The following is a 12,659-nucleotide window of genomic DNA, read 5'->3' on the forward strand; positions in this document are numbered from 1 at the left end:
AAGACGTTTTCTCTTTTCTTTATTGAAAAACACACACAAGATCTACATAAAAATGCGTAATACACAGTAGAACTGAATCATTGTTGCTGAACATGGCAACCATATCTTATCCGCACTGCACAATGAGCTTGTGAATAAAATCAGTGTTAGTATGATTGTAACTCCAGAAGCTGTGAGCAGAAAAGTTATTCAACTTAAACTGTGTGGAATGTGTTGCATATTGTTCATACGTGTGTTTCTGTGGCAAGAAGGCTTGATGGAGCAAAAATTTGGAATGACACATGCAGCAGTTCAATAAAACTGTCTTCTTTATGCTCTGGAGATTAACTTGTGTAGGAAAATTTCGGGCATTGAAGTTGGATCTGTGTTTTATTGAGCCAAACTGTGTTACACCGAAGTTGTTAGTGTAGATTTACTTCAAACAAAATCAATTGCACGCTCAAGTTCTGATTGTTTTAACTGACAAACTGGTCTAAAACAAAAACAGTGATTATCATCTCACTTCCAAGTAAGTGCTCCGGCGTTGGTCTAAAGATTATCCCCTAAGTTAGAAACACTATGAACCAGTGTTTATATGTCGCTCGACTGTTTGAAAACAAAACAAAGTGCACATAAACGTTCTGCCTCTGGCACAAACAAAAGGCCTCCTTGTCCCTAATACATGACAGGCGTTTCATCGTTTTTCACTTTACTTTGGTACATTTCTGACGAAGGGGATGTAACAAAAGACATATTTGTCATCTTCTCGTTTGAGGAGGGTGTAGCTTATGTAGCTAGTTAAGTTTACTTGAGTTCTCGCAGCTGACCAATGCACCCGCGACCTGTGGAATGTTTCATAGCACCTGAAACTCTTACCTGAACAGGTTAATTCAAAGTCATCTGTCACAAGCTGTGACGTCAATCAGTCGATTCAGTTCGTAATAAGGTCCCTCTCCAGGGAAAATAAAAAATAAAACATTTCTGCAAAAGACTGGAATGTCTTTCTGGAGAAAGAAAGTCAAACACTTTGAAAGGCAACATAGTCCGAGCAAGTACATTCCACTTCACCTGAGTTACTGTTCTGTGTCGACAGGGCCAATAAAACAAAGTTATAGGGGGGGCTGTGTGCTTTGTGTTTGGTTATTTGGTCACTGAAAAACAGCTGATATGCATTTTGTGTTGAGCTAACCAAGTTTCTTTCTTTTCTTTTTTTTTTTTAACAGTGACCAGACTAGAAAAGCAGATCTAGGTCTTGGCTTGTATACTTGTCGGGTGTAGCCTGCACTCAAGTAACCACTGGTTTCACATAGACACTGTGCTACAAACACCATAAAATAAACAAATAGAAAATAGGCCATGGCTTGTATCGCTCTGAGCCAGGTCTTAACAAGTGCAAACATTGTGGTTAATGTGGGGCAATGTATTCTGGCTGTAAGACATCCTGATATGCTCAATATGAAGCTAGTCACTGTCCCATCCTGTCAAAAAGCTTATGTATACATACTAAAGTTGTTAGCTCGCTGAACACTGAACCGCTAAGAAGCTGGTTAGATAACATGAACAGAATATGTTTCTCTGATACCTCAGAGGTTTCTCTTAGGAAAGTTAAGGTTTCTCCTTTAAATCTTATCTTGATTAAACTGCAGGCACTACGAACACAATATTTGGTGCTGTACTTTCTATTTTTTGCAAACAAAAGCAAAGCTATTTCTCTTACTGGTTCTGTCCTGGTACAGATGAGAAGGCTAGGTTAGTTCTGGGTTTAAGGGAAGTTGTGCCCAAGGTCAGAACCCTCTTACGTCCTGTCGAAAGTTTGTGATAGTTGTGAGACCGTGAAGCGCTTTTTGAGCTCACCCACAGTGGAACAAACGCTGTGACCGGGCAGAAATGTTGCTGGATGTTTGTCATCCTCAGACCTTGGGTACTCCCTGCTGGCTAACGTTAGGATTAACGGAGTGCAAGGATAATTTTTTGCTTTTTTCTCTTTTTTTTTTTTTTCTCTTGTTTTAAGACCGTGCCACCTGTCGAGCTGTTCTGTTTCAGCAGCGGGCGGTTTGATCATGAATACCTGAGGACTAGCTAGTGAGGAGTACTTGTGCTGAGCCGTCTTTCCCCACGTCTGTGTCGGGGCTCTGGCTATCTGTGCTGTTGTTTGTGTTTATGCCTGTGCTTGTGTCGGTGCTCCAGTCAGCGGAGGCCGGAAAGGTAGCTAGTGGTGCAGTGGGTTGAGTTGGGGTCACCTGAGGCCCTGGGCTGTCGTTGCTGTGGAGACCAGAGTTGGCGGAGGGGCAAGACGAGGGAGAGACAGGGGAGAAGAGGGAGGAGCAGAGGAGTTTGACGGGGCAGAAGGCAGAGCCCCTGGGAATGAAGTTCACCTTGTTTTTGTCGGGGCACGAGAAGAGGGGGAAGCCTTTTGATTTGCCAGACCTGGAGACAAAAGAGATTGAGCTCTGTATTATTTTCTATTTACGTGGCTGTTTGGATTAAAAGCAAGCTGTTTACTCAACAAAGCCATTGTGCTCTCATCCCTGCCACCCACAATGCAAATAAGCTTGTTAGTGTTGTTGATGTATCATTTCGCAGGATCTCAGTCTATGAGATGGAACAAAACACTGCACATATTGTTGTTTTTTCACAATTCCTACAATCACACATAAATATTAGTTATATGTCAGGATGCTTCACAAAATAAAAGCTCTGATGCCTCTAGCTATAAAATCAAAATCAAAATACTTACACCAACTCCTCGAAGACTTTGACCTTCTCACAGCCCTCAGGAGGCTCTCGTTTGAACATGTAGCTGTTGTTAGGTTTGGGTGATGTGGCGAACTTTGGGAGAGGGGAACTGCACACACCGTCTGAAAATACAGTAAAAAAAACAAAACATGATTTCTTTGCTTTTAAAGTTAAAATGAGACAAAACTTTGGTTGTTTTTTCTGAAGATGGGATCTCTAGCTCCCCCAAAAGTGATTTCCTGGAGCCTTTGTTCTTATGAAGAATCCAGAACAAAATACAACTCAACTAAAAACACGAAAGTATGATTCAGGATAAAAATTTGACACCAGCTGTTATTGCGTAAGGAGAGAAATATCAAATCCCTGAGGCTTACTTTCAGTTTGCAGAGTTAAGCATGTGTCTGGGAGACCTGGGAAGAACTTCATGAACTTTATAATCATTGTGAGTCTCATGCAAGACATAATTTAACAATGTAATACTGACAACCTAAAAATAGATACACATTACAAGGTTAATTTTGGCAGCTATATTAGATTCAGTCTTTTTGTTAAAAAATACCTGATATTTTTAGTCACATTATTGTCTTCTTTATCTTTATACATACTTTTATTCAAGCTTTAGTGGATGAAAAACTCAAAACATTTTAGTCTGGATTCAAACATTTTACTAGGGCTTCACAATTAATTGAACCAAAACCGACATCACAATGTGACAGAATCCAATTTTGAAACTGCAAAAGCTGCAACAAAGGAAAAAAAGAAAAATTAAAGCTTCACGTACACAGACCTGGGGGGAATATCACAACTTGTACTCTTCCTTTAAACCATCAAAAGTCAATATGCTGTTTCTTTCTGGCAGAATATTACATGTCTTCAAAGGCTGAAAGTGAAACCATTCAATATTCTAATGTGATTCTAATAGTTAAATAAAGATATGTTTTTCGTATAAATTCATGCACCAACTCATCTCATTTCTTCACAACATGCAGGCCTGACCAACAGGAAATAACTGTTTATATATGGTCTACTATACGATGACTTATTGCTTGTAGGAGTTCACCAATCACAATTTTCTGGCCAGTCACCAATCTTTTAAAAGCCTGACCTGCCGATACTCAGATCTCAGCGCAAAAAGCAACAATGGCTGGCTGTCAGACCTTCTTCTTTATAAGATCAGTTTCATATGTAAGGATGGGCTGATCACCAATCCCCCAAAATTAAGGAAATCGGCACCGATCGATCGGTGCATGTCCAATTGCTTGTGTTAAGTGAAAAACACAGAAGATAAAAGTCCCCCACCAAAAAATTGCATGCTTAATCGCAATCGTTATATTGGTCCAAACAAATCACAATTAGATTATTTTCCAAAATCATTCAGCCCTACATTTGCCTTAAGTCAAAATGTAGATTTCTCTTAACACTGAAGCTTGTATAATATCTTTCAGAACTACATTAGCCTGGTCTCTTCTCCTAATGTAAAGCTGCTGTGCTGTCCCTGTTCATCTACCAGAGTAAGTAAAGGTCATTACACAAAGATAAAAGCAGAGTTAAATGATCCTTCAAGTCAAGAACAAAGATGAAACTAAGGATGCAGGATATATCAGTATCAATATCGATAAAGGCTGATGTTGGTCATTTTTTAACCAATGTGTAAAAGTGGGCCGATATTTACTCGATAGCTGCCATTTTCAGAGCATCTTAAAAGATTTTTTAGGGTCTAAAAATATTGTTTCCTATGACTAAACAACACTAAAACTACCTAAGAAGACTGGACTCTCTTCTTTTGTGTCTATTTTCCTGTTTTTGATCCAAAAAACAAACAAAACAAACTTTTTGGATCACGTTCACTTTGGGTGCTCCATCCTTTTATCCTCTCCATGGTCGTCCTTTCTCACAATCGCGCCGCTCTTTCTCTCTGAACTACCTCAACACATCATCTGAGTCGGGTGTTTTTTTTTTTTCAACCAATATTGATATTGGTAACAGTTATCGGCCATAACAACAATATCAATATCAGATGTTGGTATCCGCAAAATTTTCATATCAGTGCATCCCTAGACAAAACTCTTTCTGTGGACACGATGGCTCTATTTCTGATCTCTTACTTCAATTCAAAGTGATATGGACACAATACAAAGACTGTAGTTCACCTTAACGATGGTCTTAAAAAGCACCTGCAGTGACAGGTGCATGTTGGACAGTTTCACTAAATGTGTCCACCTCAAACATTTTTGTCTCCTCATCGTCTAGTTGACAAAAACAAAACCTATGCTTCCAGGAGTTTTTATAATCTGTGAATTTTTATAGCTTTTCGTCCCTGAAAAATGTATCATTGATTAACATTCATCATCAGATGAATCAAGATAAACACTCAGCTACTAGGTTTACTTTTTTCATTATTCTTTAGATGAAACCTCTAGTTCCCTCCTCACCAACTCTCCCTTGAAGTAACATCCCTTTAGTATGTAAAAAAGGAAGGATGCTCAGTCGATAAATCAAGGGCACACCTTTGTCGATCTCCTCTGCAGAACAGGGGCTTCCATCAGGGGAGTGGAGGTGGTCAGAGCTGCAGGGGCGGGGCAACGGGCTGGAGTCCCCACTCGAAGGCGCCTGTGTGTCTGTGTCACGTGTCTCCCCACTGCTGCTGTAGTGATGCGGAGGGAAAGGGGCACGGCGACCGTCTACCACATCCATGGCCTGTGAATTCAGAGTGTGAAGGAGGGGGTCAGAGGTCAATGGTGCTCGCCTTTGCAGAGAATCATAACTCAAGGGTCAAATTCAATCACGTGTCTATGAGTCCTTGAAAACCAAGATTAAGTGTCGAGGTGTGCCTGTGCATATCTTGATGAACTATTCACACAGCGACAAGATGATGTTTTGGCTTAAGGGCATCAGTTGTAACGTCCTAAATCTAAGAATACCCCGAGGTGAAGTGCATCTGGTGTGTTTGTCTGTCCGTTAAAAAAGGCTACTAAGAAAGCAAACATCACACCAGACGGTTGGGTGAGGTGCAGAGCAGGTGATTCAAACAGAAAAGGAGGAAAAAACTGACTTTAAATCTGTAGTGATGCATGTGTTAATGCGTGTTTAAAATATGCAAGTGTGCTACTTTCAAAGAGCAGAGCTCAAAGACCTGCCAAGGTTTACAACCCACGCCAGACAAGATTTACAGGTCCCCCTGCCTCCAGGCGATTTAATCCAACGTGAGTGAGAATATATGCTGTCCAACTGTAGAGCCCACAACTCAGTGAGTGACTTTACAAGAGTTTGTTTGTGTGCATGTGATAAATTATAATCACAGCCTGAAGAGCTGCTCCTGACCTGAGGCACATTCATGTGTTTGTTGATTAGGTTTGACTGAGTGAAGTGAAATATAAATCTATTATACCTTTATCTCCAAACCATCCATGTTAACACTTCATTAAATCCTTCTGACATCTGACAAACTGCACAGTCAGAGTATTTGGAAGATAAAAATGCAGCTTCTCTGACGAGTCCACACACTGCAGAAGGTGTCTGGATGTAGGTGTTTGCTGTGCGTCACACGCTGCCTGTGAGTATTTCAATATGCTCAATTAAATGAAGAGCACTGGGAACTCCCTAACCCAGGGTTTTGGTTTTGAATAAGATGCTCTTTTGTTTGCAGATTGTGGCTTTAACTGCACTTGTGCTGAGTCAGCAGAATGGAAGAAAAGGAGAACATAATGTTTTGGCTGAGGAGCGTGATTACCATGTCCTATGATTGTTACCCAGAACCTCCCATGACTCAAACAGGTCAAAAATACTCTTGTCTGTGTCAGCATCGATAATATAGTTGCTTTATCAAACACAGGCTTTTCTTAAAGGGGACATATCATGCTTGTTTCTCCTTTTCACTATGCCAGACTCGGATGCCTGTAAAGCATTTCTGCCCTAAGTACAAGTCATTTGGTTCCTTCATTGACCCACAATAGCGTTCTCAATATCCTCAGTTTAGGCAATTCTGAAGATCTTGTTGAAACGCTCCGTTTCAAGAATGACCTCCAGTAACCTCGCAGCGTCACAGCCCTTTGTGCTCTGATTGGTCAGTTCTATCTGAGTGGCGGAGGGGGTAGAGCCAGGGGGCGGTTTTAGCAGCATGGCAGTATTTACAAAATCGCCACATTGAATGGGGCAGACCGAGCGAGTTTGCTGTTTGCCAAAACTTCACCGTAAGGCACTGACAGCACTAACAAAATGGCAGAGTGTAGGATACGTCCTTTTGTATTGGACCCCGAGTCAGACCCGGACGGTTCTGCAGCAGACACAGATCATCTCAGGACGCTTCAGTGTGGTGAGTCAAACCGGTTCTGTAACATGTATAGTTTATACTTGGAAATATAGGCAGACTTCACCAATAAACTATTTCTATAACAGGGCTCCATCCTGCTCCTTTACTTTTCTCTGTCTGTTTTATCCATCGTGCTGAAAGTGTAGTCTAAAGATCGCCTCTACCGTCAGTTCGTCACTATGTTATTACCGCAGAATTATTGTGATCCAGGTTCACAGTGCATGTCAGAACAAGCATGCAAATATCACAGTCTCACAAGTATTACGACATCTGCTAAAACTACAGTGTTTTAACTGCTAATTCACCATGTAAAGCCGAGCTGCTCAGCAGAGCAGAGTCCCTGCATCCAGAACTCAGTCAAGTTAGCCAGAGCTAGTAGGGAGCTTTATTTATACTCCACTCTTGGTGGCGGTTGTGTGACTAACTGACATCACAGAGGAGGAGCTGCTTTATCAGATTGCTCCAATAAAAAGAGAGGATCCTCTTGACGGTCGAAATCTTGCAGCCAAATGACAATGCCCTTTTTTCAGAGGCATCAAATCTCGTTCTAGGATATCAGAAAAAATACAATATCTCATTTTTTGAAAATTCAGGGGGTGAAAGGTCTTGTTTTCAAATTTATTATATTATATGTAAGTACTAAATCAGGGATCAGCATGATATGTCCCATTTAAAGGTCCTCGTCATGCTATCAATTAAAGATGAGCATCTTCCCCACATGGCTGCTCTTATAAGAACTCAACATATAACAAATCTGGCATTTAACCCAACTGGGTCAAGTGGACTTGAACAGCATGATAATACATAATTAAAAGTCTTCAGCTAAAAACAATTCATTCCTAAGACCTGCGCAGTCTTTCACGATGTTATTAAACACATCCTTACCTGTATCACCTGCTCCCAGTCCTCTTTGATAAACACATTTTCTAGTTCATGGTTGATTCCTTCCACGCTGCTCGGCACCCTGAATATGAAGGACTTTGGCACCGGGATTGCCGACAAGGCTGACGAAGTTCCCTTGTACTGGAAAGACGAAATAGTAATATCAAACACACATTGGTGTATCTTAAATTAAAAAAAGAGTCATTTATGCCATAAAATACACAACACACACATATTTAATTCTCAGTTACACCACAATTTGCTTGTTGTGTGGCTGATCCAGTTTCATGAGATTTATCAGGGTGGAGGCGTTCAGGTTAAATACGTGTTAGAGAAGCAGGATTAAATGACATAAAGAACAAAAACACACTTTGATTGTGATCTAGCCCAGGCTGGTATAGTGTAGCATATCATTGTGTATGTCATATTCCCACAGTGGTTGATGTGTAACGTTGCTGGGCGCTTGTTAATGAATGAACAGTACACATGAGAAGAAGGGGCATGCCCAGACACATCCCCAGTCTCCTCTCCTTCTTTTTACATAACTGGTCAGAACTGGGACTCTAAAACAAGATCATTTCTGTCGATTCAGAACAAAATATCCCATCATAAAACACGCTATCTCAATATACAGGCACTTTAACATGTGTCTTAAATCCCTGACATAATATTTGACACTGTTTCACCCTGGAAATGTAAACCCACCTTACTTAACCCTGCTATTTTCAGATGTAGTGGTCACATATTGATAACAGTCTGTTTCTTTGTATGTTTTTTCCTTTAGCTGCTAAGCTACCTTATCATATCATTGCTTACAGGTCAAAATCTTGCATCACCAAAGTCAAACCTGGTTAATGTTTCCAGTTTAAAGAGCATGGTGGTGACTCAGTTGGCAAGGCGTGAATACTGGCATGAATAACTCACCTGTGGTTGGCATGCAACGCCATGCTGCGCCTGTTGGGACAGCTGCAGTGAGCTCTGCTCCCTGTCTTTGCTCTGCCGACTGACCTGTTTGCTGCGCTGCAGCTGCAGCCTCAGTTTAGCAATCTGCTGGAAGAAAAGTAAACTCACTTCAACAAAGACGCTCCTGAAAGGAGTACTGAGAGCAGCAGTTATGTCAATGTGAGATTTTAGCTCAGTGGAGGAATGGGGGTAGAAAATGACAAGCGTACAGCTCCTCAGCACCTGACATCTGCTGGATACAGAAGGCTGTGGTAGTTAAAATGTCAGACATCTGCCACCGTGGCAGGAAGGTTTGTCTTAGTTTAATACATGTTTTTCTTGTCCTTTAGCTTAGAATGAGCTCAGCAACCAGTATCATGATATATTCCTGTATCTACAGTCTATTCCTGTGACTGTGTTTACAGCTTTTCAGTGCACATGGATTTTAGAAGTAGTAGATTAACAGCACCATTTGGTGTATAAAACATCAACGGAGATCAGACACTAATCAGATAAACTGTGATTGATTTTTTCAATTCATTATACAGATTGAATTTTAAAAGAACCATAAAAATTCAGTCTCCAGCTTCTGGAGTTAACTAAATTCCTTGGTTTGTGGACATCTGGGGTTGTTATTTGTAGCTTCTGTAAGATTGTTCTCAACTAGAGACGGGAATTGATAACCTTTTGTCAATATCGATGCTCTTGTCGATTCTGTTTATCGATCTGAATCTTTATCGATTCTCTTATCAATTCCTGTTGTGAATTTTCTTGGTACAAAAAGCAGCTTTACAGGTTTTCTGTGTCAACAACATTTAATTGAGTTTACACTGTAAGTGAATAAAATATAATTGGTCCCTGAGTCTGGATATTTCTGGGCATAATTATACAGAAACAGGTAAAAATTGCACACAATGTGACATTAATGGCCATCTAGGGTCTCAAAGTGGTTATAGCAATGGTTTAAGTTGTTTGGAAGCTTTCCGTCAGCCACGAGCCTTTCAATTGCCTGTTAGCTTTTGACTTTTGAAATTCTCAGTATTTTTTACTAAGAGTTGATGTGATATGTTTCTGTGATGAAAGTTGAAATTCTATTCTGAAGCTGAAGTTATACTGATGTATGCTAACTGCTAACATATCAATGCAGTTTTCCATATATGTTAGTATCAAGCTTGCGCTATTTTGTTATTTTAGTAAAAAAAAAGGTGATTTATACCATGTTGAATGTACTAAATATGAATCTCCTGAGAGAGAGTAATGTACATTTCTTTATGAAGTCACTTCTTCAGGAAAACTTCGAGCTGAAAATCCTGAATAAGAGTTTTCTTGGGAAACATTATCTTACTGCTAAGCTAAAATAGCTGCAGGCCCGGTGGCACCGGCACTATGTAAAGAATTGATAAGGGAATCGTTAAGCACAAAGGCTAATGATATCGATGGATTGAAACATAACTTATTGATTCTCAACAGGAACCGGTTTTCAATTCCCATCCCTATTCTCAACATTTTCAGATGTTTTATACTTGAAACATATTGAACTACCTTGTTTTTCTCACCATCAGATAAATAACATTAAATAGCGACAGGAAACCAAATAGTTTGAACTATCAAACCAAAATGCATCTTTAGTTAAACAAATGGTCAATAAGTTGATTTATTACTGCAGTTCTGCCTTTATAAATATAGCTCATGTAAACACACTTGCATAAAGAAAATGTTGGTGTTGGCAATTTCATTTCTGAGATCTTAAAGGCTTTACCAGAAAATTCCATTCCTGGGTGAACCCACTAACACTGACTTGACTATTGTTCTGGCCAGTAGTAGTAAAGCATGTTCAGTGATGAAACACCTAAGGTCAACGGGTGTTTCTTTCTGCATGTGGCCCAGTATCAGCCGAAAAAAACAGGATACCCTTTGTGAGCCAAACAGACTCAGTTGTACTATGCAGACAAAGGTGTGGTCTTCACTGCTGATCTTGTAATCCTGGCAACACAGTCAACAAAGAGACTTGCTCTTTTTGTGGTTGTCCTCCCACACATGGAAGTGCAGAGGTTACAGGAGGTGAAAGGCAGTTCCTTAGGTTCATGGAGTGACCCACCACAGCAGTGTGTCTATACAGACATGTCCAGACAACATCCCTATGTAATCTCAAAAGAAGATAAGACAGGGCCTGAGGCTTGGTGTGTGGTTTTACATGCAAATATGGTTAAGATTTTAAGTTAAACTGGCCTAATCTATTGTTAACTTTGTTTTTGTAGCTCTTGTGGCTGTAAGTCTTACTTTCATGTATCTTCTTCTGTGCAGAATGTGTGCAATGCAACGACTTAAGGGGTTTCACAATTGGTTGAGTCCTGCATTTTATTTCCTGATTTCAAAGTTATGATTTGTTGGATTTTGGGTCAAAACACCTTTTGAGCTCTAGGGTAATTCTTTGTCTTGGAAAAAAATGACCAAATAGGCAAGGGCAGACTCAAAAGGACCAGAAATGATCAATCTGTGTTTTTTTTTATCTCCAGTTTTATCTTAGTTTTTTGAAATATGGTTGACAAAGTTTTCTACACCTGTGAAGTTTGACATTTCAAAAGTGTCATTCTGCAAGCTTAGTATTGAAAATCATCTGTGCATGTGTTGGTTTACAAATTCTTTTACTTAAAGTTTTTCCAGGTCAATAAAAGCCAAAAACAAGACATCTGTGTGCTGTTATTACTTTGGGACTCTGTATTGATGGCATGCAGCTCTTGTTGCCACAACAGACTAATTTGAACCTCTGCTGTGTTGTAAGGCTCTTGGGTAAGATGAGCTGCCATGAATCAGTTGTCCAAATGCAGACTAAAGAGGGAACAATATGGCTGTTTTACCCTCCAGAGCAGCTCCTGCACTGTCTGAAAAACAACAGGACCATAATGAGATGCAAGTGTGCAGCTGAGTGGGAAATAGAGGGGAGAATGAGGTTAAATTTAGACTGAGGTCTGGAGAGTTTGGAGACCTAATAGCTCCATGTGGTCAGCTGGTTGGCCACCGAGCCCAGCAGATAGACCAGAGTGGAAACCAGTCTTAAGGAGCATAATATTTATACCGACCTCAGACCCCGACAAATAAAACAGACTCTGGAATGAGGTTGAAAAATGACAAAACATGGTGTGTGCACTGGCTGGGTGAATATTTTAACCTCTCTTTAGCCTCTTTAGGTAAATCTTGTTTTCTCGACAAAGGACAGATCTTGCTTCTCCAAGCTTAACTTTTTTTGACCAGCCTAGTGCTGTCAAAGGGACTTTTGGTCTATGTACCTCAAGTTGATTTGTGTTCTTGCAGAAATGTCCAACCTGAACATAAAAACTAAGAAGTTTGAAAACAACTATTTCAGTCCTGATAGTCTTATTTTGAATTGAGGATGCATGTGTGAGCAAAACTCCCATTGCCTCAATGCATATTTCTCCCTGTACAATTAATCTCACTGACATAAAAAGCAGAACAAAGACGCCTGCCGTTTCCCCGCAGTGTGTGCCAATAAACATAAATATGTGAGTTGATTGATCTGATAACATGAATACCTATTCACTCTCTCTAAGACTACAGTATGTGTTGATGGAGTTCAAAGTTCTTTGTGGATTCAGGGCACATCAGCTATAAGCAATCATTTATAAAATATCACAAAACAAACAGAGCCCAGCCAAGAGTAAACGCTTGGTCCTTTTAAAGTTAATTTGAAATGATTTATGAGCTATAAACCTACACTTACTCATTCAGTCAATATTTAGTGTAATCAGGTTAAATCTAACCTCAAAGGAAGTGAAAAAGGCTTTAAGGCCCC

General features: G+C 40.1%; 1 protein-coding gene across 4 annotated transcripts in view; it reads right to left on the reverse strand.

Moving 5' to 3' along the window:
* Positions 1-2: 2 nt before the first annotated feature.
* Positions 3-12,659, reverse strand: part of glcci1b (glucocorticoid induced 1b) — a 28,473-nt gene continuing 15,816 nt past the window's right edge. For 3 of the 4 annotated variants that reach the window (XM_074682899.1, XM_074682895.1, XM_074682896.1), the window contains exons 5-9: positions 8,831-8,956; positions 7,910-8,047; positions 5,223-5,412; positions 2,717-2,837; positions 3-2,406 (exon numbers count right to left, since the gene is read on the reverse strand). In XM_074682899.1, the coding sequence (XP_074539000.1) occupies positions 2,055-2,406; positions 2,717-2,837; positions 5,223-5,412; positions 7,910-8,047; positions 8,831-8,956 (927 nt within the window). In that variant the 3' untranslated portion in view covers positions 3-2,054. The remainder of the gene's footprint in view (positions 2,407-2,716; positions 2,838-5,222; positions 5,413-7,909; positions 8,048-8,830; positions 8,957-12,659) is intronic. The other variant, XM_074682897.1, reaches the window with a different exon arrangement.

This window comes from Halichoeres trimaculatus, unplaced genomic scaffold, assembly GCF_033239565.1.
Source record: "Halichoeres trimaculatus isolate MK-OKI-2021-1 unplaced genomic scaffold, fHalTri1.1 fHalTri1_scaffold_12, whole genome shotgun sequence".
Taxonomy (NCBI): domain Eukaryota; kingdom Metazoa; phylum Chordata; class Actinopteri; order Labriformes; family Labridae; genus Halichoeres; species Halichoeres trimaculatus.